At 52.3% G+C, this 24,556-nt stretch overlaps 1 protein-coding gene across 9 annotated transcripts in view; it reads right to left on the bottom strand.

The window, feature by feature from the left end:
• Positions 1–24,556, bottom strand: part of MPRIP (myosin phosphatase Rho interacting protein) — a 150,669-nt gene that overhangs the window by 41,612 nt on the left and 84,501 nt on the right. For 5 of the 9 annotated variants that reach the window (XM_057311260.1, XM_048226876.2, XM_048226874.2 and 2 more), the window contains 5 exons: positions 22,047–22,131; positions 16,058–16,268; positions 14,406–14,703; positions 1,759–1,900; positions 775–888 (listed from right to left, as the gene is read on the bottom strand). In XM_057311260.1, coding sequence (XP_057167243.1) covers positions 775–888; positions 1,759–1,900; positions 14,406–14,703; positions 16,058–16,268; positions 22,047–22,131 — 850 coding nt within the window. Of the gene's footprint in view, positions 1–774; positions 889–1,758; positions 1,901–14,405; positions 14,920–16,057; positions 16,269–22,046; positions 22,132–24,556 lie in introns of all 9 variants that reach the window. The other 4 variants (XM_048226877.2, XM_048226879.2, XM_048226878.2 and 1 more) reach the window with 2 other exon arrangements.

Raw genomic sequence — 24,556 nt, 5'->3', positions numbered from 1 at the left:
TGGGCGGGAATTATGAGAACGGTGTACAGTGGCAGGACCACCACCAGCAACACGTGTTCTGCGAGTCTCTGGTTCCAAACCTCTGAGCCAAACTCAGACTCAAGGGAAAAACAAACTTCGTCCAGGTAAGAAGCCCTCCTATCCTTGTTCAGGTTCACGGGAACGTGTGGGCGGAGGCTCCACAGCCTAGGGGCAGAAGTGGCACCAACCGCGGCCTTCTCAGAAGGCTGAGGACAACACAGAGAGGAGCCCCAGGTCACCCTGTGAGCAGCTGTCCTGCACTCTCAGGGCCTCTGGCCTGCCACTCTCAGCTCCCCGAAGGAGCGATGGTCCCGGATGACCGCGCCCCACCTGCACCTCCACTGCTGCAGCTCAAAGGACCTAGGGCAGAGGCCTTCCTCCTTCTGCGGTGAAACACCACGGACAAGGCAAGGGCCCCCAGCAAGAGGGGGCTCCTGCCTCCAACGTGTCACTGAAATAAACACCCAAAACAAGAACAGAGAGGTTCCTTGTTGTGGCCCCGGTTCCCCAAAGTCAGGATTTTGCTGCCTTGGCCAAGTGGCCTCTTCTACCAGGGACTTCAGAGCTCAGGATGCCCATGGAGTCCAAAAAGGGGAAAGAAACACAGCATCTGCTTCCCACGCACAGACACAAAGGCCGGTGCAGAGGGGACAGCCAGCATGGACGCACGGACATAAGCAGACAGTGACCCCAAGTGACAGAAGCAGCAGGAGCAGCGTCTCCAGGCCTCGGTGCGCGGGCGCCTGGGCTCACCGTCAGGGAGGACTCCGTGGACCTCCTGTCCAGTGACTTGGCTCTTCGGTGTGGAGACAGGGGGGAGGCCGAGGTGTCCGGGAGAGGAGCTGTGGGGGCTTCGTTGGGGAGGTCCTGTGGCAGAGAGCAGCCGCCAGTCAGTACAAGCCAGTACACTCAGGCGGGGAGCAGGGAGACCAGCAGCCAGAGCTGTGGGAGGGTCAAGACTGTTCCCAGGCGAGGACGAGAGCACTTTGTCTGGGCCCCGTGGCAAGTCCGGGCCAGCATGGGGACCGGAGCCGGCGTCCCGGGACTCCTCGTCCAGCGCCTCCCGCTTCACACAGCGGGCTCAAAGACGTGCTAGTCGCTGGAGCAGCCTTTTCTTTCAGATGCACTCGTCACCATCACTCTCCTGGTCCCACCCCCGTCCCCTGGCTTCTCAGGGTCACAGAAGGAAGAGCCGCGGACTCTGTGGCAGCCAGCAGCAGAGCACCTCATGAGCCCAGAGAGAAGCTGGGGAGGAAGATGAAGATCGGACACAGCAGGGCCGTAAGAGGCGGGTGGGCTGCCCGGGAGGAGGAGGAGGGTTCAGAAGAGGGATCTGCCCGTGGACTATGTAGAGAAGCGAGGGCTATGGCCGCCACTCGAAAGAAGGAGGAAGGAAGGTGCTCAGCCTCACGGCTGGGCTGCCTCAGAGAGGAAGACAGCAGCTCTAGCTATGACCTGGGATCTGAGGCTCGCCAGACTAGCCTTCAGCAGAAACGGATGAAGTTCTGACAGGAAGATGCAGAAGATAGGCCTTGTTCGCAAGAAAGTCACTCACTGGAGGAGAGGAGAGACACAAGCAAACAACTAGGAAACGAGAGCGGGAAGCCCAGCAGCAGCGTGTCCAGGTGTGTTTGGGGGGTCTGTGAGAAGGTGTGGGGCCACATGCTGACTGTGCCCCCGTGGCCGCACATGGCACTGCCTGGGCCTCAACACTGGCCCCGGACCCCAGGCGCTCACCCGTTTCCTGGGAAATGCCCTCTTCTCACTGCGGCCCTGGCGAGTGTCGCTCGATGGCGAGGGCCCCGCTGATGAATTAGTCTCCATGTGCTCCGCCTTCTCAATGTCCAAGGCCTCAAATTTCTCAATGACCTGGGACCTCCTGCAAGAGAGGACACGAGGCTGCTGAGGGGGAGACAGGGTCCCCCCCACAGCCTGAGGCGGGCTTGGCCTTGAGTTGCAGAGGTGCTCCTTCAGCCAACACTGCCATGCCTGGCCCTTCCCAGCCCTCCCTGGGCCTCCCCCCCCCCCCCCCCCCGCAGGGCGTGCAGGCTGTGCACACGGCACACCTGGCCAGTTCACCTGACACCCCTCCCCAAGCTCCCTGTCCCACCACCGTGGATGGGGAAGCCATGCAGGGGCTGGCAGCAGCTCAGGGGCCAGGGCCTCCCCCTTTCCCAGGCCTGTCCTTGACACTGGAGGCCCCAGCATGACACACTTGGCGATCACACAGCTCATTGCCTGGCACCCTCTCCTGAGCCACAGACATGATCAGAAGGCAACCACCACCTCGGAGGGTGACAGCCTCCGTCCCCCTCGCATTCATTCCTCAGCAGATCATGATGCAGCCCCCACCCCAGGGCATCCAAAATTGAGCAAGAAAAAGGCCCATGAATTAACATCGTTTGTGCCAACAGTAAAAAGAATCAAAAACCAAATTAAAACAAAAACAAAGCAAGTTGATTTCGTGTGAAAAGGCCGGCGCATCATCAGGCCATCTACGGCTGGAGACGGAGCTGAGATGGGAGCGAAGCAGGCGAAGGAAGGGCGAGTAACGTCACACAGCCACACAGCAGGAGAAGGTGGAGAGGGGCAAGACCTGAAAGAAAAGAAGGCTGGAAAATGAATACACTGAAAGGGACGGCTTTTTAAATCAAATAATGGTAAATCAAAATTATCCAAAGAATTAAAGAAACAAAAACCCGAGGTGATCGCTGAGAAGGGGATGCCATCCTTGTCCCTGAGTCACAAGGAGTCGCCATGGTGTCCAAAGGCAGGGAGGTCAGGTGGGGCACATGGGCCGAGGCCAAGTCCTCACCCCCGGGGGCCGCCCACCGGGGGGGGCCTGAGACGTGGACGTTGTTTAAAAAAGGCACACGGCCCAAATGCGAGTCACTCGTGCTAAGCCCACTCACCAAACTGAGACTTGATGTCTAAATTACAGTTTCAACCTCTCCCAGGAGTGGAATCTTAACCCAGTCAATCTGGAGGTACCCGGTCAGCACTGGTGAGGTAATCCGCCTGACAGACCCCTGCTGTCCCCCAAAGGAAGGTGACCTTGACTGAAACAATGCACTCTTCACCAGGAACTTCCTTGTCCCACCGCCTTCTGCCTCCAAAAGTCCTTCACTATGTACGGCTCCTCAGAGATCCTTTCTGTCTGCTAGAAGGGATGCTGAATCCTGAATAAAGCCAATGAGATCTTTACATTTTGCTCAGCTGAATTTTTGCTTTACAGATCTGGTGGCAGTGATGGTACCTGAAGGAAACTTCAGACAGCTTTAAGGACAATGACAAACAGCTAGCTGTGGCACCTGGGAACCCTGAGTGCTCTGTCTTCCTCGCCATTTCTGAGGGCCATGGGAAGTTCCTCCTGGTTCTGAGCTCTGCTCTCTTGTCACTGAGTTCCTGATCTAATTGGCTTTCTACGGTCCCCCACTTGACTAGACCATGCTGGGAACTATGGCTTGTTCAATCTGCAAGTCCCCGTTTGATGGGAACCCCGCTCCACAGTTCCCGTCCTTTGGGGTCTGCTGGTTCAGTAGGTCCCCACATCCCCAGCCCCACACTGAGAACTGCTGGGGGTGCTGGTTAGCAACATCGCAGTTACTGCCGGTACGTTAAGGTGAGCACGAGGTAAAGGCTATGGCGGATGAGAATCTCAGAAGCCAAAAGCTACAAAATCAATGGGCACGGGCCGAGCACTTAAAAACCTATCAGAGCATTTGCCAGCTAACTCTAAGACTCCTGTGTTAGGGTAAGCTGGTCACAGAATGGACACGACAGTGACACTGGTTACCTGCCAACCTCAAAAAAATTTCCGTGCACCAAGGTGTGCTGTAAAACTCCACACAATTCCCAACGCAGCAGCATACCCTTTTAGGGATTAATTTGACTCTGGGAGACTCAAGGGCTTCACTAAAAGAAATGGGATCTTTAAATTCCAGAGTTGAGGGGCACCCAGATGGCTCAATCGATTAAGCGTCTGCCTTCGGCTCAGGTCACGATCTCAGGGTCTTGGGATCGAGCCCCGCATCGGGCTCCCTGCTCAGTAGGGAGTCTGCTTCTCCCTCTCCCTCTGCCCCTCCCCGCCCAGCTCATGTTCCTGGGTATGCACTCTCTCTCAAAGAAATAAAATCTCAAAATACATACATACATACATACATACGTACATAAATTAATTAATTAATTCCAGAGTTGAGTACACCAACTTCCAACACACCTACTTACTTGAGCTACAGTCCCAGAAACTATTACAAAAATATTTACAAAAATGCAAAATCTTGCTAAAGATAACTTAGAATTACAATGGCCAATATGGGAATATTCCAGTTAGACAAGATCATTTATTTAGGAAGTACACTTACAATTAAAAGCAAGGGTTCCTAAATCAAACAAACAGAACGGGGGTACCTGTTTTAATTGGTATGCAGAAGCTTCCAAAGGCTTCAAGATTCCAAAACAGTTTCACTGAAAGTTTTTTTTGTTGCAAAGGCTAATGAAAAATTAAAGACACAAAAGATATCTAAAGCAACGCCTAGGCCTCCCCCATTACAGCCTCTTAGGAGTATAACACCAAAACACTGGCCCAGACAGCAGCAGTATTGCTTGTAAGCAACTGGGCCGTAAGAAAAAAGTTTGTCCTCGAACGTTTTGGATAAATCCTTCAACACCAACTTGAATGCCCTCCCTAGCTGCCTTTGAAGGAGGCCCCCATGTGGGCTCCTCCCAGAGTTGGTGGGACTGAGGGATTTTCTGGTAAACTGCTATGTTATTCTCTTAAACAGCCAAGGAAAACTAAAATTAAAATTAACAAAAAATCTTGCCAAATTCTGGTAGATACCAGAGGCTACAGAGGGAATCCTGGGAAAACTAGTAGAAGCCAGAGAAAAGTGAGAAACCATACCAGAGTCAGTTCTCCTGAACAGCCATCTCTAATGCCCAGTCGAAAGACAAAAATAAAATTTCACACTATCCCTTTCTTTCCAAATCCAGACACACTGGTTCTTGATCCTTTCTCTGTCAGGGACAGCTACTGCCTTCTTGCTTGTCTTGTCTTGTGTCCTAAGAATCTGGCTTGGTATTCTGTCTGAATGGGACATGCAGGTTGCTGGTTCCTTCTTTTGGCTATCTTTGAGAGTAACTCTGGACCCCTCCTGGGGTCCCCTCTTACATGGAAAGGGGGGCTGTTCAATACTGCCAGAAACATTTACTGTTATGTCCTGGCTGACAAGGGACAAGATATTTAAGAGGAGTTTTTAAATAGCTCTGTGGTCAGAAGTTGGCCAAATTGGAAGCTGATAATCAGAGGAAGTTTTCTTAGGCCTTCTTCCCTAAGCTACAATGAAATGATGTACCCAGACAAAAGAGCATCTGAAGTCTCTGTGAAAGGATTTATTACAACATTCCACAAACATTTCCAGATTCGGAACACAGAAATCTTTTGATTTCCATCTCAGTTGGAAAGCTCCTCTCTGACATAAAGAAGCAAACGGAGGATAATGTAGTTGGAAAGGTGGATCAAGTTATGATATCATTTAAGTTGCAGCCCAATTCTTTGAGGAATTAAAGCAACTGTCTACATCTTATAAATCTTCACAAAACCAGAAATTCGGCTGCAGAAACAACCTGAAGTCCGCCTCTTTTTTACTGATACCAAAACCACACCTAAAGATCCCTAAATGCTTCTAAGTACTGTGAAAATTTTGGCCTTAGGAAACAAAAGTCCTTCTTGGAAGCATTCACATTCTTTCCCTGTGCCTCTGTGATGTCAACGGTCTACCTGGTCTTCTCTGGGACCTCTTATCTAGGCCATCTCTTTGAAATACAAACTTCAGGGAGGGAATTTCGTCAGAAAAACTAAAGAGGGAAAGGTTATTTGGAACAAGGGTAAATGAAAAATCTTAAGTGTCTCCTCCACAAATATCATTAAAAAGCTTTAGCCATCTGACCAGGTAAACTTATGTCATCTGCCGGAAACACAATACGGACCCAACTTAGAACTAGTACGGTTTGTGTTATTGTATCTGTGCACGGCCAAAATTTTAGAATGGAAGCTGTAAGGTGTGTGTGTGTGTGTGTGTGTGTGTGTGTGTGTGCGTATCTTCCACCTATGGATGGTATTGCCAAAATTAATTTGTAAAAGAGCTCTATTTAATTGGCTTCAAGGAAATTAAGTGCTTATATGAATTATATGTATATATACACACATCTTTATACAATAACATTCTAAAAATTATAATAGAAAGTAACCCAATGCTTTCAGGTTCATGTAATCTAGGAAAATATTCAGTATTAATGCTGATCTGTTATGGTTTAGTTAAAATAGGCATGTCTGCAGAGTTACCCACACTAACTATAGTATACACCTACAACTTTTATTCTAGCTGGGTTTTACTAGTCAAATCAGCTCATGGTGTGTCTGTTATAAACTTTGTCAACAGGAAAAATAATGTAGGATGATGGCTGACTTTGTCCAAATGTTTCGTGAAGCTTTCATGGGTAGTCAAAACACAATTGATCTATGAATTCGATATATATAAGTGAGATATGCATTTTTAGGTAAACTTTTCATCAATAATTATATTTTTCGTATGTCTACTTAAATGGTTCCCCAAATCTTTTTGGTAAAAATATCTTATGGGTTTTACCAAATTAAATGACAAAGTCACTGAATATCTAGATCATTTCCAAATAAAATACTGAAACATTAATTACTGAACACAGGTTTACCTACTTTTTTGCTTTTCATTATATAAAGACGCTAAAGATACTTGGGTCTGTTAGTAAACACGTTTTGTGCTACACTGAAAAATCTATTATGAGAAAGCATGTTTCCAGAAGATACAAGATGTACTCATAAATTTGCCAAGCCACAGAATGCTAACATAAGACAGTTCGCAATTGTTTATTTTCACAAGAAATTAAGGTTTTTAAGGGTTAGAAATTCTAATATATGTAGGATGTATGTTTTTGGTAAGAGAAGATAGGAGGAACGGAGATCCATTTTTGTTGAGGGAAAAGAAAGTAATTTTGCCCTAAGGTGAGACTAGTTATTACAGAATGGAAAAGAGAAAAAACTGGACAAAATCAGAATGTAAAAAAGAAAACTGGAGAAGGTTTGTGAAGAAAGAATCTTGGGAAAAGAAGTTTATGCCTGGTCAGGCTAATATTAAAACAAACCTGAGTTAAAAAAAAAAAAAAAGATGAATTTTAACATCAAAAGTAAGGTGGTATGGTATTATTATTTGGTTTTCTCTGTTAAAAGGACAAAATTTTCTTGGTCTGCTATTGATAAGAGACTGTGAAAGGTTTTCTTTACTTTTTAAGTAACCTGCTGAGAAAACAAAGATTTTGTGTCTTATTCCTGTGTTTCATGTAGTCTTTATCAGGTCTTTGATTACTGAAGGCAACTGAGTCTCCTCTATTAAACGAACTTGGTTTTTTTTTTTTTTTTACAATCATGTAACTTTCCGTATATGCCTATAAAGTCTATAAATGTCATGCTGGCTAAATGATAACAGAGTATTGTTTCGTAGTGACCTAAGATCCTATGTGACCAAGGGTTTTAACACCTTTCAATATTTTGACAAGCTGCCCCAAAATGTAATTCTAAATCAAGTCTTCTTGACCTAGAAGTAACTTTGGGATTTTTCAGAGGATCCTTGAAAATCCTAAAAGATTTGTTCTCTCTCCTTATAAAAGAGAGGTGTTCACTAATTAGGCTTGTTATGTTACATTACACGGGCAGCATTATCAAATAAGCGGCACTAAATCTTCTTAGGCTCTAATATGTCCTGATGCAATATTATCAGTCATAATTCTAGCTGTTATCTTAAAATGTTGAATATAAAAAAAATAACCAAATGTCCATTACAGTGAACTCTCAGCTGATCTTTCACTATGGGCATTTTAAAGCCTTCTGTCACTTACAGAGTGTATTTACTCTGATGCTTTTACAGAAGTGTTCATGGAAAGGACTTTGACAAGTACAGATTTCTTCCTTTCCTTTTTTTTTAGAGAGGGAGAGAGAGAAGGGGGGAGGGGCAGAGGAAGAGAGAGAATCTTAAGCAGGCTCCACATCCAGCATGGAGCCTGACACGGGGCTTGATCTTACCACCCTGATATCATGATCTGAGCCGAAATCAAGAGTCGGACACTCAACCAACTGAACCACCCAGGTGCATCAACAAGTAACGATTTCTAATAACTTCAAGACCATAAAACTGAACTGGGGAAGAATATCTAGAACTAACGGAAAAATTGGATTCAAGCAGAACAAGTATTAATTACATAGGACTGAATGAACTGAGGATGATTATAATTTTACATGACCTTTTGTGTGCAACGGTGCTAGCTCCTTAGTGTTTTGCTTTTGTAGATTTAGGGAAACATTTTCACTTAAGTGACCTATGACCTATAGCAATCTGGTAGGGCATACCTTTGTAAACAAAGATGAAACATTTACTTTTTCTTCCTACCTGATCTCTCCAGAATTTGTAAACTCTTGAGTATTCTTTTCATGGCAATATATTTGGTTATTTTTGTATAAGTTTAATAAAAATCTGTTCTCCTTATAACAGAACATAATTGGAAACACTGGCTGTATTACCAAGGCTTTGACTGGAACGTCCTCTATTTTAGAGATGTACATAGACTCAGATAGGACCAACTAACTTTGAGGAACTGCTTAGAAAAATTGGGCTGCTACCTTGCTTACAGGGTTCCTGGCAGCCTTCCAGGTGAGTAAGGAAGGTCACTTCCTGGCAGGCCTATGAACCTCAGAATATTTGGGGGAAACTTTGAGAAGCGAGAAATTCACCCCAACTAGAGATACTACAGGTAAAATCTAATGGCGAGTCCTTGGCTTGGCTTCCTGGCCTCAGAGAAGAATTCAATCTGAGATTCCTTATGCGAAGTTCCATCAAAGCAGTCTTAAAAAGGGCTTATGTGGTCAATCACTATTCTTGCTGCACTTATAAAATCAGGCTAAGTTTAATGCAAACAAAGTAATTTTACTGCGACTATCTTTTAAAAAAAAAGGGAATAACTGTAGAGAGAAAAATTGTGTTTGCATCTTTGTAGATATTAAATTCTAGGCTGTAACCGTCTTTGAGGTTTTGCTCCATACCTGTATATAAATACCCTGGACTGGCTCCTGAATTCTAGTTTTTGCAAATACCTGGCTATGACTCACCAAACTAACATTTCCTATCTTCTGCAATCCTTCTGATCTGGAATCACTAAGAACAAAGACTGCCCTCAAGGGCTATTCTAGGTCCTCCTCACTCCCCAGATGGCAACCAAACTTCAGGGACTTGAACCTTGGGTCCACATTTCCCAACTGAAAAGGGCCCCTTCAGACTCTAGGAACTACATAGCAACTAGAGACTTCAAAATCACATTGACTAGGAAGTAGCTGACACCAAAGTGGACAGCTTCCACCCAAGATGCTGGATCAAGACTTCATTCCTTAAACATGAAATGAAATTCTTTCCTTATCTCTTTTCTTTACTCTGGCACTGGCCTGGAAAGAAAGCCATCACGCGTGTCTCTCAGGCCATTACTAAGGGAGGGAAGAGGTTGGGACAATCTTTTGGATTGCTGGATTTATCATAAAAAGAGCTCTTTACCTGTCCGTGATACTAGAGGTCCCCTGGTCCTCCCTGTGACCAATTTCTCTTCTATTCCCAATTGACCCCCTGAACTTAGGAGTCGCTTAAACAGTCTGACTTTTACAGCCAGAACATCCCGTGCCTTGTTTTCACCTTTCTACGATTATAACTGTACTCGCCCAACTGAACACAAATTCCTAAGCAAATCGTAGTACATTTGTATTCCCATGTTCTCGTGATTCCCTAAATCAAATCTGCCCCCAATTATAAAAAGATCTCACCAGCAGGCCCCATCTCTGCAAGGCCAAAGTTGTTCTTCATAATAGGAGATCCCCTGATTACCCTGCAGCTGAACAAGAAAATGTCTGTGCTGTGGTCAGTGCCACTTACCGCACCTAGATTAATACTTCTGGGAAAGCTGAAACTCAGCTATGTAAAAATCACTGAAAAAGCCACTTCACTTAAAAAAAGTGATTCCTTCAGTGGAGGTCTTTCTCTGAGTTATTTGATTTTGATTGGTTTGGGTCTTGGGGACCATGGATCCAAAACGCACTCCAGACATTGGGAATTATCCTGCTTAAAATAACCATAGTAGTCTCCCTCATGCACTATATTCTCTGAAACGCATGTTTGCAGCCAGTAACCACCAAGCAAATGATCTCCTTAAGACTGCAACCAAAGAAAGGAATGAAGAGAATAAGTGACTTAAAACAATGGGAACCTGAAGCTATGACCTATGAGTACCACAGAGATTCAGCAACAAAAAAAGTCATGACCCATAAATACCACAGAGCAAAAAACTACAAGAATTTGAGCAGTAGCTGGGAGTGGTGTTAAGGTCTTAAATTTTGATCACACCACTCAGTTAAGCTGAGAGTCTGAACAAAAGGGGGGGAATTTGTGGGGTGCCTACTGGCTCAGTCAGAGGAACGTGCCACTCCTGATCTCGGGCTCATGAGTTTGAGCCTCATACTTAAATAAATAGATAAATAAATAAACTTTAAAAAGGGGGGTAGGGTGGGGGGAAATGCTTAAAAAAAAAAAAGAAAAAAGAAAAAAAAAACAAAAGGCCCGGAATATTCAGAGTCAACTGTGCTAATAATTCCAAGTCACCAAATGGTGGTTAATACCTAACACAGTTGCCACCTCTCCCAGGAGTGGAATCTTAAACTAGTCAATTTGGAATTACCTACTTAGCACCAGTGGGGTAATCTATCTGACAGACCCTCTGTTGTCCCTCAAAGGAAGGTGACCTTGCCCGAAACAATGCCCTCTTTGCTACTGTTAACTTCCTTGTCCTGCCCTCTCCTGCCTATAAAAGTCCTTTGTTCTGTACAGCTCTTCAGAGCTCCTTTCTGTTTGATGGATGGGATGCCGCCTGATTCATGAATTGTTGAATAAAGCCAATAAAGTCTTTAGAATTCACTCAGTTGATTTTTTTTTTTTTATAACATTAGCATGTCACCAAACCAGAGGCCTGTCCTCCCAGGGACATCCAGGCAAGCGCCCAAGGTCACCTCACAGGAAGGGTAGGTAATTGCTTGCATTCTGGGCCAGTGGCAGAGAGTCAAGGAGAAGCAAGTGAAGGGCCTCTGAGCCCAAAAGATTAAAACCTAACTGAAGACTAATATCTGACTCTATAAGAAGAAAAAGGAAATGGCCTCAAACCCTGAGACCCTGCCAAGAGACCAGCTTTTACTTAGGAAGGGTTACCAGTAAAAATGGCTCTCGTAGGGTTTCTTCACCATCAAAGAAGGCTGAAGACCAAGGGTCGAACTCTCGGGGCACCTGGGCCCTCTGCTCCTCTCTGTGCTTGCACACAAAGCTTGCACAGAGCTCTGGTGCCCTAAGCTTCTGAGGAACCTCCAGGAAGAGAGCTTGTTCCCAAGCCAGCCGGCCAGAGCGCAAAGTGCCTGCGGCGACGGGGGGGGGGGGGGGGGGGGGGGGCAGCAGCAGGGCGTGTGCTCGGTGAGCCTGGAAGCTCAGGCAGCAGCAGGAGTTCCTGGGAACCACAGGAAGCTCTTGTAAGCGCTCAGCCTGGTCGGGTGGATGATGCCGCGTGCCCCACCATCCTAGAGGGGTGTGGGTAAGGTGCCAGGCCCACGCACAGACCTAGGTACCATCACTTGCAGGATGAGAGCCCCTCCAACTGACCCTGGGGCCGAGAAAGCCGCAGGAAGGCCGTGTGGAACAGCGCCCCACCGCGTCCCCCGAGACTCGCATGCTGCAGGCCTGCCAGGGCTGCCAAGAGAGGAGCCAGACGAGGAAGGAAAAGTGGCACTTAATGCAGCCTCTCCACAGAGGGGGCTTCTGGGCAGGTCAGCCATAGCTTATTTTGCAAAGTGAGTGAACAGTTTGTACACTGGCCCCCTTGAGGTACCGCAGGGGTGGCCGCCAACGTCTCCCCGGGCTGGCTGACGGCCCAGAAAGGAGGCACCTGAGCCTCCGCTCCGCCTCACCTCCGCAGGTGCCCAGCCGAGGGGATGTAAGGACTGCAAAAGAGCCGGTCCTGGTGTCAGTCACCAAGAACTCAACGAGGGCCACGGCCTCCCCAGGCTGGTTCAGCAGGGACTCACCATCCAAGAAACACTCTAAAAGCTCCGGAGCAAACGTGAAGGGCAGAGTGGACCGGCCCATAAAGACTTCTTTGGTGGCCACGGCTTGTCAGGAAACCAGTCCCCACTGTCCCCCCAGCCCGGCTCCTGGGCACGCCTGGCTCAGCTGCCACTCTGGATAGCTGTGGCGGACGTCCTGCCAATATGGGGTTCTGCTCTATTCAACCAGGACCCAGGAATCCAATCAAGCACTGGGTGGGCTACTTGGGATCAGAGCGCAGGCCTCGCAAAGTGACAGCAGCCAGTCAGATGTCATTAGGGTAAGAAAGTGACATTACAATGTTAGGGTGCAGAGCTGGTGGGCTCCCGGGGTGAAAACCCACCTCCATGGTGGCGAGGAACATGCAGAAAGTAAAGCCCCGGAGATGCCATCTACCCCAGGCTACTAGACAAGAACAAGTTCGAAGCTAAGCAGGTGTGCTGAATGTTAATTCTTTGGTCTGCCGCGACACCAGGGCACAGCTGCCCACTCAGGAACCTCCAGGACCCATGGCCTGCCCGTCAGCCAGTTTGAAGCCTCCCCTGCCCTGGCCCACAGCCTTCTAAGTCTCCGGCAAGCCCCTCCACTTATATTATTTACTTAGTTGCTTAAAGGACAGCCTGGGCCCCTCCTGGGTCACGTCATGGGAGTGGGGTCTTCCCAGCTAAAGGCCCTGCAGGGAGGTGAGTCCTGGCTCTGCCTGCACCAGGCTGTTGCCTCGAGTCTCCCCGCTTCTGAGGCCCCATCTCTGTACCCACACACTGGGAAGGGACACAGGACCTCTCAGGGTTACTAACTGAACAAGAAGACAGCTGAGTGCTTGGAGGTCACCTCTCAGGAAATAGGTCAGCTTCCCTCTCCCTCTGCCTAGGAATCAGGCACATCTGTTTCCTTCTCTTTTTAAGACCAACAACTCTGGGCATCTCCTCCTTATTCTGGAGGTGGACCCACAGGTGCACAGGTCTTGTCCACCTGGGGCTTTGGGAGAGAAGTGGTGTATTAAGAAGAGGCACCCTGCTTGTGGCTGGCCCCTCGAGGGGGGAAGCCCATCACCACCCTGCCCTGTCCCCACAGCATGCCCCAACTCTGAGCTTTACTCAGCCTTTGGTAGGGTGGAGACGATACTCTGGGAATGCTTTTGGAATTTAGGTCTCAATCTTTTCTTTCCAAAAAGTGAACTTCTTTGGGAACCCAATGCAAATGATGTACACATGGGCTCTCGAATCATTTAGAAGGGTTCGTGGACCTTCGGCAGTTCACCCCTGGACCTGGGGGAGAACCCTGTTGTCATAGCAAAGGCTCCATTTACAGACTCAGGGATGGACGCTTCTATGGGAAGGGGGCACTCGAGCGCTCTGGTCCAGGCCAGGGCCTCAGAGACAGAATCAAGCTCTCTCCCCAGCTCTCCGGGAAGCACAGAAGCCTCCTCTCTTCTGACCACAGATGAGTTCCATGCCTCTGTCCCAGTCCCCGTCCTAGCTCCCATGTCTACATCCTGTGTCTCTCCAGGAAGCTGTGGTTCTGACAGCCTCCACATTTCACAGTTCGGCCAAGCCTGGATGCAGTCATGCTCCAGGGTGCCCGGGGACATCACAGGCTGGCTCAGCTTCCCTGTGCTGCCCACCCCACCGCCTTCCATGCCTTTGCCCATGCCGAAGACCAGAGGGCAAGGGCAGTTTCTGCCACCATCTGCTTCTCCAGGCTCTTCCTGCCTCCATGGTCATCTCAGAGGACAGAGATGGGCCAGGAAGGAAAAGATCCAGCTACACAAGGCCCAGGTGGCCGAGAACACGCCGGGGGCCCTTAAGGTCTCAGTGCCAGGAGGCACTCACAGGAAGCAGCTGGCCTCTGGCCCAGGTGTCTGGATGCCCAGAGATGCTTTGTTTCTGGCTACTGGGGGCTGAGAGTTCCGTGATCAAAGTCTAAGGTCAACAGAGAAAGCTTTCCCACATGCTCTGAACAGAAAGGGAGGACAAGTACACTCCCCCAAGGAAGGCTTAGGGAATGTGGAAATACGTATGTCAAAGTGTGTGTGCGAGAAGAGTGTAAAAAGCAGTACAAGAACACAGGAGAGTGTGAGTGTGTACGTGTAAGGGAGAATATGAGTGTGTGCAAGAGACTGTGTAAAGGTGGGGGAGTGTGTCTGTGGCACGTGTGGCCCTATAACCCCCTCCTTACCTCCTCTCGTTGCCAAACAGACGGGCCACCTCTTCCCTGCCAGGGCTCCGGGCCCGAGTCCTACGCTCCAGCCGCCTTCTCTCCACCTGGAAGGCTTCTCGGTGGCTGATCCTGACGGCCTTAGGGACGTCGGCCAGGGCGGCATACTGCCTGCTGGCTTTAAAGGCAAAGGTGCGCCCCGGTCTCTCTGCTCCCCGCCCCCCAGCGCTGCCGGAGTCCATGTGGGCGGGGGGCCGGCTGGCCACGTCCAGGGAGCCAAGGGAGCTGCTGCAGACCATTCGGCTGGGGGTTCGAGAACCTGGGGAAGGAAGGGGATGAGCAGGCTCCTGCGAGGGCGGTCCGGGGCCACTATACCTGTTGTTGGGGGTGCTGGGGCTGGGAGGGGAGAGCGGCGGGGGCAGCTGCTGCTCCTCGGCCTTCAAGTCCTGCTTGGTCTTCTCCAGGGAGAAGTAGCCGCTCTCCACCCGGACTTTGCGGCCACAGTCCATGCGGTCGCTGCTCACGCTGCTCTCCTCTGGAAGAGAGAGCGGGGAGGCAGGAGACGCGCTTAGCCTGTTGCCATCTTTGGTTTCTGGGGACTTTTTAAAGAGCCCACGCAGATCTAAACAGGGGCCATCTCTCTCCCTCCCATCTCTGAAGCCATCCGTATACGGCTCACACAACGGCAGAATCGTGGGACAGCAATGAAATGTCCTTCCCACGCATGCGCCTCATCCCTCTCTAAGCTGGCTGCATCTGCTACACTGTCAGGGGGTCCCTGAGCTTCTAGTCTGGGGGACAGTTTGGGAGAGCAGGATCCCCCGCCCAGGGGAGATGTCCCACCAACAACCACTTCTTACCAAAGATCAAGGAGGAAATCAAGGGCTAACTGGCCGTTCAGCCTGTTAGTGCATTTTGGGAGGGAAGAGGCAGAGGACTTCTGTGGGAATAAGAGGAGTGCATGGGGACTAGCCACGAAGGACTGAGGCACCTTCACCCCCAGCTGCTGCAAAAAGCATTTTGGCCTGAATGAACTGGGTCAGTACCAACTGTCCGCTTGTCTTTAATGAGCTGGACAAAATGCAAATGGGAAAAGCCAGCCTATGTCATACAGAGCCCTCCGGGGCCCAGAGCAGGGAGGCGGAGACTGCTGCCCTGCTTCTGCTCAGGCAATTCCAAAGCGCTAAGTGGAGAGAGCACAGCAAAGCCTCCCGAGCCCCCAGGGGCCAGACAGGATGGGACGGCGAGGAGAAGGACGAGGCTGCCCTAACCACTGCTGCTCTCAGGACACACTGGGCTTCCAGGGTTAACTAGGCCATGAACACAGTGCAGCCACGGTGGCAAGAACTAAAGGCCTCCTGGTACACAGACCTCATTCTAGAGCCTTTTGATTCTCACAGCACCCAACCGGGGCTGACAGAGCAGGTGCTGTCTTCCTCCTTTACAGATGGGACTTAAGAGCCAGAGGGGCAAGGCCAAGGCCGGAGTCCAGGAATCCCAGCCCCACCCAGGCCAGGCCCTGCCAAGGGCTGATGGACACAGAAGGTGAAGGAACCTGAGACCCGGGGCTCAGCGTCCCTGAGTTCTCAGTGCCAGCTGTGTTGTGATGGAGGCCTGTTCCAGTGCTATGAGGCTGACCACCAGAACAGGCGGGCACACAAGCTCCCACTTACCATCTTTGCTCTCCAGCCCAGGTTCCCTCAGGGTGCTGGTAGCAGATGGCTGGCTCTGGCTGGGACTCTGAGCTGGACTGAGGTTGCTCCCATCGGGCTGGTCCTTGGCCCTCATTTCTTCCTGCCAGAGTGTAGACTTGGTGGTGGGGACCTTCTCAGCACTGGGAATGCTGCTGCTGCTGGTGACAGCCATCTTGGCCGGCCCTGGTTCCTGGGGGAGAGAGCGGTGTCTGTGCGGCCACAGGAGCACACAGCCTGGGCTGGTACACAGGTCCTGGCTGCCTAGGTGCCTGGCTACAAGGGACACCAAGGTCAATGACACTTGTCAGTGGTCCGGAATCCCTGAAAGGGGAGGCTCAGAACAGAGATATCTTGGTCAGGGTGAAAGCTCCATCTGGCTGGCACTGTGGCCTTTTCTCTTCTACAGCCCCAGTCAGTTCTCGCAAAGTGCTGGTCCCACCGGCCACAGGCCGGGTTTGGCAAATACATGGAGCAAAAACGTAGGGTTTCTGGTTGGAGTTCCGATACTAAACACAGGCAAGTTCTCCCTGCCAACAAAACCACAGAGCCCAGAGCAGTGGACCAGGCATTAAAGGTGAGATGACAAGTGGCTGGCTCAGAGTTTGTCATTCCTAGAGTTGTAGGTAATTAGGACACGAGTCAGGAAAGATGGGACAGGGTAAGTAAAGAATACACCGTTGAGGTGGCCTGCTGGGTAAGTGCAAAGCACGTGTTCATACATGTGGTGCTATTCATACAACACCCGTGCCGGGGCCAGCCTTGGCCTCCCCAACCTCCCCCTTTTGGTCCTAGAAAGTAAAAATGGGACACCTGGGACACTATGTGAAGAAGAGTCATCAGATACAACCCAAACATCCCATCTACACTTCTGCCCTCCCAGCTGCCGACCCACACAAACTAGATGGGAGCTTGTAGCCCAGATGGGAACAGTGTCCGTCCCATCTCTCCCCAGATCAGAACTGGTGCCGCTCTGTGGGAGAAGCATTCCTGCGGGAGGTACTTGGCCAGATACACGCAGTCCATTTCCAGAGCATGCAGAGAACCTTAACTCAACAGCTCAAACCTAGAGCCCAGACAAGGGCAGGGCTGGGACACCTAGTTGCCCCCCAGCATGAGCTCACAGCCTGGGTCCAACCCTCCTGCTTGGCTCAAAGTCCTGGGTGCCAGCTGCTGAGGGCACTGCCAGCAAGATGGCTTTGGAGCCTCTCCAAAGACAGACATGTTCTCACTATCTTCTCCCACACATGGGGGATAGCATACAAATGACCACCTTCCACTCCCATCCTGGTGGCCGAACCTCATTTTTAAAAGCTCACCTTAGCCCAATTCTAAGTTGGGGCCATTGGCAAGGCTTACAGAGGACACGGGTTAGGGTTATGTGTCCCTGCGTGCATGTACACAGACCCAGTATTAACCAGCAGACTGTCTGAGAGCCACTGAGCATGGACTACATGCTGGGCTCTGGTTCCTCATTGTCCTCCCCAACACATCTTGCAGGGGAGGCTGCCTGGGCCGAGAGGATGGCACACCCAGGCTCACATGGACAGTAAGGGCCACAGTGGGGCTTCAAGCTTCTTCCACCACCAGACACCGTCAGGAGTTGCAGGGGGCTGGGGGACTGCTTTGGATGGGCAGCCTAAAGGACCCACTGAGAAGCCACGGCACCAGGTATCCCCATGGGAAAAGACAGGCATTTTAGCAGGTCCAAAGCTTTCCTTAGCTTTGCAACGATTCCAGGCCTCATGAGACACGATAAAGACAGGAAGGCTCTTCCCACAGACCCAGGACACACCCGACTGCCCATGTGGTCAGAGCCGTCGACACACCTGGCTCCCAGGCTGGAGATTCCCTACAGCTCGACCCACCTTGCAAGAAGTGGACTTCTTGGAATAAAATGGCAATGGTTTCAGAGTTTCATGAGGGTTGCAACAGAACCAGGCTCTAATGACCTAAGGATAGCCGGCCCCAGGGCCACCCACCCCCCCAGTCAGCATACTGCCCTCAATCCATGTCCTAGCAATGCTTCCCTCAAGCAGAAGTCACTCCTGGTCCCCCTGCCATGGCCCCTTCCAACGACTGAGTCTTCTGTTCAAAGACCAGAAGCCAGAGGCTGGGCATGTTCTGGTGGGCTCAGGGCAGAGCTGGGATTCCTCCTACAGAGCTGGGTGGGGTGACGTGAAGACTGGCCTCGGTGAATTCGTCCCCTCTGTGGAAGACAGGCTGCACCAAGGGTAGGTAGAGGTTGCCAGAAAGGGCCCAAGAGGAACAGGCAGGTGGCTGTGCTTCTGAGGGAAGCGGCCCTGGCTGCCAGAGCCCTCAGCCCCATGTGGCGGGTGAAGTGCCCACGGCATATGCACACCCCTCTCTGGTGCTTGGGTGACTCCCACAGTGAGCGGGTGGGCTGGCAGGGATCCCCAAGAGGCAGAGGAAATTCTAGGCCTGAGATCCAAGGGGCCATGACAGGGAGCTTGGGAAACTAATACATCTCTCAGCACCACATGGCTGCAGACCCACCTTCTGGCCCCGGGCCTCCCAACCTCGTGCCAGTCTGGCTGCATCCGCAGATCCGTCTCCATGCTCCCCACTTCTGGAGAACTCGTCCCAGAGAATGAGGGCCCTGAATGGCAGCCAAGGTCCACAGGCAGTTCTCCTTCTCTCCTTCAGAGGCTCTGCCTTCTACTGCCTCTATGCCAAGCCTTATCGCGTGAGTGGAGACAGAGGGACAGTCTGGCAGCAGGAACCAAGCCACGCTGGCTTCCAGGAGAGGGGGTGGGGGGTGGTACAGGGAAGCCTGATCTCTGGGTAAAGCTGCTTCTCTTCTCCAAAGCAGACGTGTGGTGAGTAAGACTTGGCATAGGCCACATTGGGGCCACGCGGCCCTGCCTCTGCTCTCCACAGGGTCACCGCTATGGCGGGGAGGGTGCTGGGGTTCAAAACAACACAGACCAGGGGTGCCCGTGCAAGAGGAAGGAAGAAGTGCCAGGTCTCCTACGTGCTAGTCCCTGCATGGTCGAGATACCTGCACTGCCCAGGGAGAGCAATGCTTCCATGCTGTGATGAGGTCTGTGCTGTTTATCTGGCTGCTCAGGAAGGGTTTTCAAAGCAGGGAGGAAAGAGGACACAGGGCAGGAAGGCAGGCCCAGGCCAAGCAGGCTCTGTAGCTGCCGTATGCCAGCTAAGCCAGCACCCTCTCTAGAGGGGGTTTCACAGAAAGCCTTCCTTTCTATTTCCCGGGCACAGACACTGAGGAGGGGCCCAACGAGGACGGATATGACCTGGAGTGTGGGTGTGCAGAATGGAACCCAAGTAGAAAACACGACGCTCAAGAAGAGGTAGCAACTCACAACACACGTGTGGGCCTGAGAGGAACCAGTGTACTGGACCAGGAGGGACATTCCTCCCGGCAGGCCTCTGCTCACACTGGGGTCTGTTGTTTTACAGGTCTCTGAAGAAAGGCCGACAAGTAAGGGCCAAGAGCCTGGGGGTTGGGGAGATGGGAGGAACCAGCATTCCAGAGCTCCACCTAATGAACCAAGCCTCCCAACCCACGCACCTGGTAGGGGAGACATGCGGCCCCCGGCCTTGCCAGAGTCCCAGATCTGGGATTTGGGGAGAGGGTAGCAAGATCTCCATCCTTCCTATCCTAGTCATACCCAGAGTGGATTATTACTCCTTCTCTCTAGGCATCTCAGTATCAGGAAAGTCTTTCCTCTTGGAGTGAACAGGGGCTAAGAAGCAGCTCTGGAACCCACACCTCTCAGGCCTCAGAGGCCAGCCTGTCTCCTTGCTGCCTGGGCTCTGCTGGGACCCCTGCCCCCAAATTAGAGGCTATCTGCTCTCCCTGCAGCCTGGTCCTCAACCTCCCTCAGGGCCTGGCTTGGGTCTCTCTCTGATGGTCTCAGAAAACCACTCCATGAGTGTACTCTCCATGGCCGGAACTCCCGACTGCTTGAGACACCCTTGTTCGAGTGGGGCCCTGTGGGCTCTCCTGCCTGAGTTCCCAGAGGGCAGGGCACTGCACAGCAATACTTCCCAAATCCTACTGCTTTTATCTGAAACTCTCTCAGGCCACAGAGAAAAGAGGCCAGATACGGGATCTTGGGTTCCTGCCTGTACAGGGGCCCTGAAGGCTTTAGGCTTCCTTCCCTGCTCCATCTGGAGCACCAAAACACCTCGAGCATCTGGCTGTGGAGGGGAGGCCTGCCCAGACATCCCCAACGTGACCTCATGAGATGGGAGTCGCAGCAAGATGGGCCCCAGATGAAAGTTCACAGCTTCCAGAAAGCAGTGAAATCAAATGTGACGTTCTTGGGAGCAAGGGGCAGAAGGAAGAGAGTCCTGCCAGGCTGGCTTCTGCCGGGCTCAGAAAGGGAATAAGCAGAGCAGGTAGGGACACCCTCAGAGAAGTGGGTGATCTCCCCACCCTGTGATCACGTGGCTCCCGCTACCAACTGAAGAAATGAAGCTCAGCCACGGCCAGCAGTATCTGGAGGGAGGGGACAGGCGGGCAGGAGGGACACAACCTAATGCCCTGGTCTGGGCCGAATGTGTCTACTGCACATGCAGTTGCCTGATTTGGAGGCAGGAGCTCTGCTCCAGCACTGCTTCCAAGGCATCACTAAAGAAACACAGAGCTGGCCTAACGCTGTTATTCGGCCTGGGATTTTTCTCTCAGACTGGGCAGTGTTAGGGGACTTGTGTGTGTATCTGCTGTTCCCCAGCAGGAAGCCCCACTTTCAGTCTCCAGGAAGGTCTCTGATTGCACTTTGCTGACTTCTGGCCAGCCGTACTACCTTCCAGGGGATGCTGGCCTGACGCTCCTTGGGCAAACAATGACCATCAGCTGAGAGCAGGCCCAGGGCTGCACTCCATCAGGGACAGCACATGGCGGGGGGCAGGGGCTAGGGGCTGGTGGTGGTGGCGGCGGCGGCGGTACCCAGGCCAGCACATACCTCCCAGCCCTGCCCAGGCCGACCTCTACCACTCGGTGAAGCAGACAGCAGCCAGGAAGAACTGCTGAGCCCCAGGGGTAGCTAAGGTTCTGTCATGGGCTGGCTCCCCGCCAGACTCTGGGTCTTGCAAGATGCCCAAGGGACCCCGATCCCCATCCTGTTCACTCTTGGGGTTGCTGTGAGGTTTGATCAGGCAAAGCAAAGCACTTGGTAACCCTGAAGTTTGGAGCAGAGAGGAGCATTCGTTGAGCACCCATCAAGGGCTCAGTGCTTCCTTCCACGCCCACAATAATCCTGTGACTAGATCCCAAAAGGCCCATTCTGTAAAGCTGTTCATGGAGGCTGAGAAAGGTTAATTCGCTCCACCAGGGCCCCAGGAATGTGAGGAGCACGGGAGGGAGGTGCAGAGCCCTTCTGGGTGCCCTGTGTCCCTGCAGACGAGGAGGAGAGTGGCCTTTGGGGAAGGATTAGACCTGGTGGGACCTATCCAAGCCACCTGCCACTCTGGTCAAATGGGAGTTAGGGCAGGGGCACAAAAGTCAAGGTCTTGCTAGTTTTTTCCATTTATGGCCAAAGCCTGGAGAGGGAACAGGGTCCCCTGAGAGCTCCTCACTCAGCCAGGACACTCTGGGACCCTCTGTGAATGCATGAGGATGCACGTGTTCAGCAAGCAGCCCTTTGCTCTCAGCAGCGGGCAGGACCACCAGGGAGCGGACACGTGCGATAACACCACTGCTGGGCATTGGCTCGCTCACTGAAGACCTCCCTGCGCGGCCCCAGAGCCTATGAGCAAAGCCATCCTATCCTGTGGAGGGTCCTGCCCTGTGGCGTGGAGAGGAGCATAGAGCCCACAGACCACCAGAGGGAAGGAGAGAGCATGCGGGGCTGATGACCACCTCGGCCTCATCTGGATTCTTCTTCTCACCCCGAATTTTAGGCCGGGTTCTGAGGTCTTCTAACCTCCTGGGGAGCTCTCACTTCACCTAGCCCCACTGACGGGGCAGCACTTTGCCTACCTGTGGTGTGGGAGGCTCCACCTTCCGCTTCTTCTTCTGGTTCTGTTTATTGGTCCTGGGATAGACCATGAGCATCTCTAGCCACCTGGGGAGAGGAGAGGAGGGAGCACCAGATCAGACCCCTGAGCTCAGGGACTAGGAACCTTGTTGGGTGGTCTAGGCACCAGGCCCAATGCTTCCCACTCGGGGGTGCCCACCCTGTGGCCAGGCCTCGGGGCAGCTGAGCAGGGCAGATCATGACCCAGATGTGAGCCTCCCACCGATGGGGAAGTGCCAACAGTGCAGCCCAGGACAAGCACAGGCTATGCTGGGACCAGGCCCAGATGCTGACCCCACAATGACCACAGCGCAGGTGGAGAGGGCCCTGTGGCCGGCCCGGGCATGAAGAGTGCTTCAGCCTGGTGGAGTGGCAGGCCTGACCACAGGCCTCAGAGTACAGAGCACATCATGGTTTCCATCACTGACCCTGTCTTCGGGGCTTACAGTTGGCTTTAAAATCATCTTCCCATGGTAGATTTGGCTAATGCACAGATGGGCTGCTACTGGGTATCATTTAGGGCTCTGGAGGCAGCAAACCAGCAGTTATGCCACCAAAGTTCTCTGTGGCGGGTCACTTCCAGGGGCTGAGCAGCTGACCTCCCAGACCCACTCCCTCACCTCTGGGCCCCACTGGCACACTGAGGGCACGGGCACCTTGGCTTTGGGGAAGGCCCAGCAGAGCTGCCCAGGGACCCACTCCAAGGCCCACATGCTGGAAGGTCCGCTCTGGACCAGGAGCAGGCAAGGTATCAGGGGAGCGTGGGAAGAGCAGCGGCTGAAGGCAGGAGGCTTGGTACAGATCTGGCTCTGCTACGCTCTAACCACGACCTTGGGTGGCTCCCTGCCCCTCTGGGCTTCAGTCTCCTCGTCTCCGAAACCAGGGGGTAGATGAGGCCATGACATGTTCCCTGCTTGCCTCACTGGAGCTTCATGAACATCTGGGTGGGCTGGATGAGGGGGCAGGGGGAGTGGAAGACAGGAGGGGCCTGGTGCTGAAGGGTGCTCTCTCCAGAGGGGAGGGTTCAGCAGCAGACTCTGGTCCCCTTCTTCCCAGAACATGAGGGTTTGTGCTGGGCCTGCTGCCACCCTGGGCCCAGTGGTGGCGACTGGGCTGCAATGTGAGGCAGAGCCGGCACTGCCAGCACCCTGGCTGGAGGCTGCGGCCACCACCGACATTCACGCCGGGGTCAGGAAGAAGGGCTCAGGTCCTCCGCACTCAGACGTGCTGCTTTAATGTGGGGTGGCAGGAGGGAGGTGAGTCACAGTCAGTGACCTTCTAGGACAGCCTCAGCAGGGTAGGCTGGTTGTGCTGGTGAGAGCTGGCAGCGGCAAAGTGGGCTTGGGTGTGGGGGATCACAGCATGTGGGGCGAGCCCAGTTCAGCTCCGAACAGGTCATTCTGTACTTGCTGAGAGCACGAACGACTGCGGGCACCATAGAGCCCTGAGGCGCAGGTCCTGGGGGTCACTCCTCTGTCGGCTGGCCCCAAGGCAAGAAAAGAGGTATGGCTGCATCTGCAAGGCCAGCGGCAGAGGAGCAGACGCTCAGGGCCTCACTCACGCAAGCTGAGGAACTCACATGCTTGTGGGGTTAAAAGACCCGCCTTCCAGCCCGCAGGGGGCTGACATTTGTTTGGGGCACTGCAGCAAGCTGTGTCTGCAGAAGACCCTTCTGAGAGCTTTACTTAGGAGAGAAGGAGACACTGCTTAACAAGGTCACCTCGTCCTCCAGGGCCCCAGGAGCATGGGGCGTGTGACAGGCACGTGCACGCTGGCCCAGTTGCTGTTCGTGGCAACACGAACAAGCAAGCAAATCGGCGAGCCCGCAGGACAGGGCCTCGAGGGAAGAGATCTGCGCCACGGTTGCAGCGCTGACTGAACGGAGCTCAGCGAGCTCCTGTGCTGGCCTGAAGAGGGCTGGAGACTCGGGCTGAGCACAGGCAGGGTGGGCTGGGGCTGGCCTGGGACAGATGATGGAACATGTCCCCTGCACTCGGATTTCTCACGGAAGCCCAAGCAGGAAGTGTGTAACAATCATTCAGATGTGTTACCATGTAAAATACACCCAGGGAAGAGAGGCAAGGTGCGAATGTGGCCACCGGCTCGGTAGTGGAAGTGAGTGCCAAGACACGGTAGAGTGGGTTCCCCAACTCTGACTGTGGAGCCAGGATGAGTGAGACCGAGGGGGCAGAACTGAGAGACGGGGCACAGAGAAGGGGGAAAACTTGGGCCCAGCCCAGATGGAGAGCCCCCCACCCCACCCCACCCCCGCAAACTCCTGCTTACATCCCACCTCCTCTAAAAGAGCTGCGCTAAGTTGTGCCCCAACATCCTGAAGGCCCGTCCTGGCACAAGACAGCTGGGAAAGAGAACTGCCAACTCTCTCCACCCAGCTCTGGGAGAGGCGCCTCAGGCAGCTCAGGGGCCTCTGTTCAGAGAAGACCCCAGAAAGAAGTCTGGATGGACTGTCCCC

Source organism: Ursus arctos, unplaced genomic scaffold (assembly GCF_023065955.2).
Source record: "Ursus arctos isolate Adak ecotype North America unplaced genomic scaffold, UrsArc2.0 scaffold_14, whole genome shotgun sequence".
NCBI classification, from domain to species: Eukaryota; Metazoa; Chordata; class Mammalia; order Carnivora; family Ursidae; genus Ursus; species Ursus arctos.
Note: the sequence above shows the minus strand (reverse complement) of the source record. Positions and strands in the feature narration are given on the sequence as shown.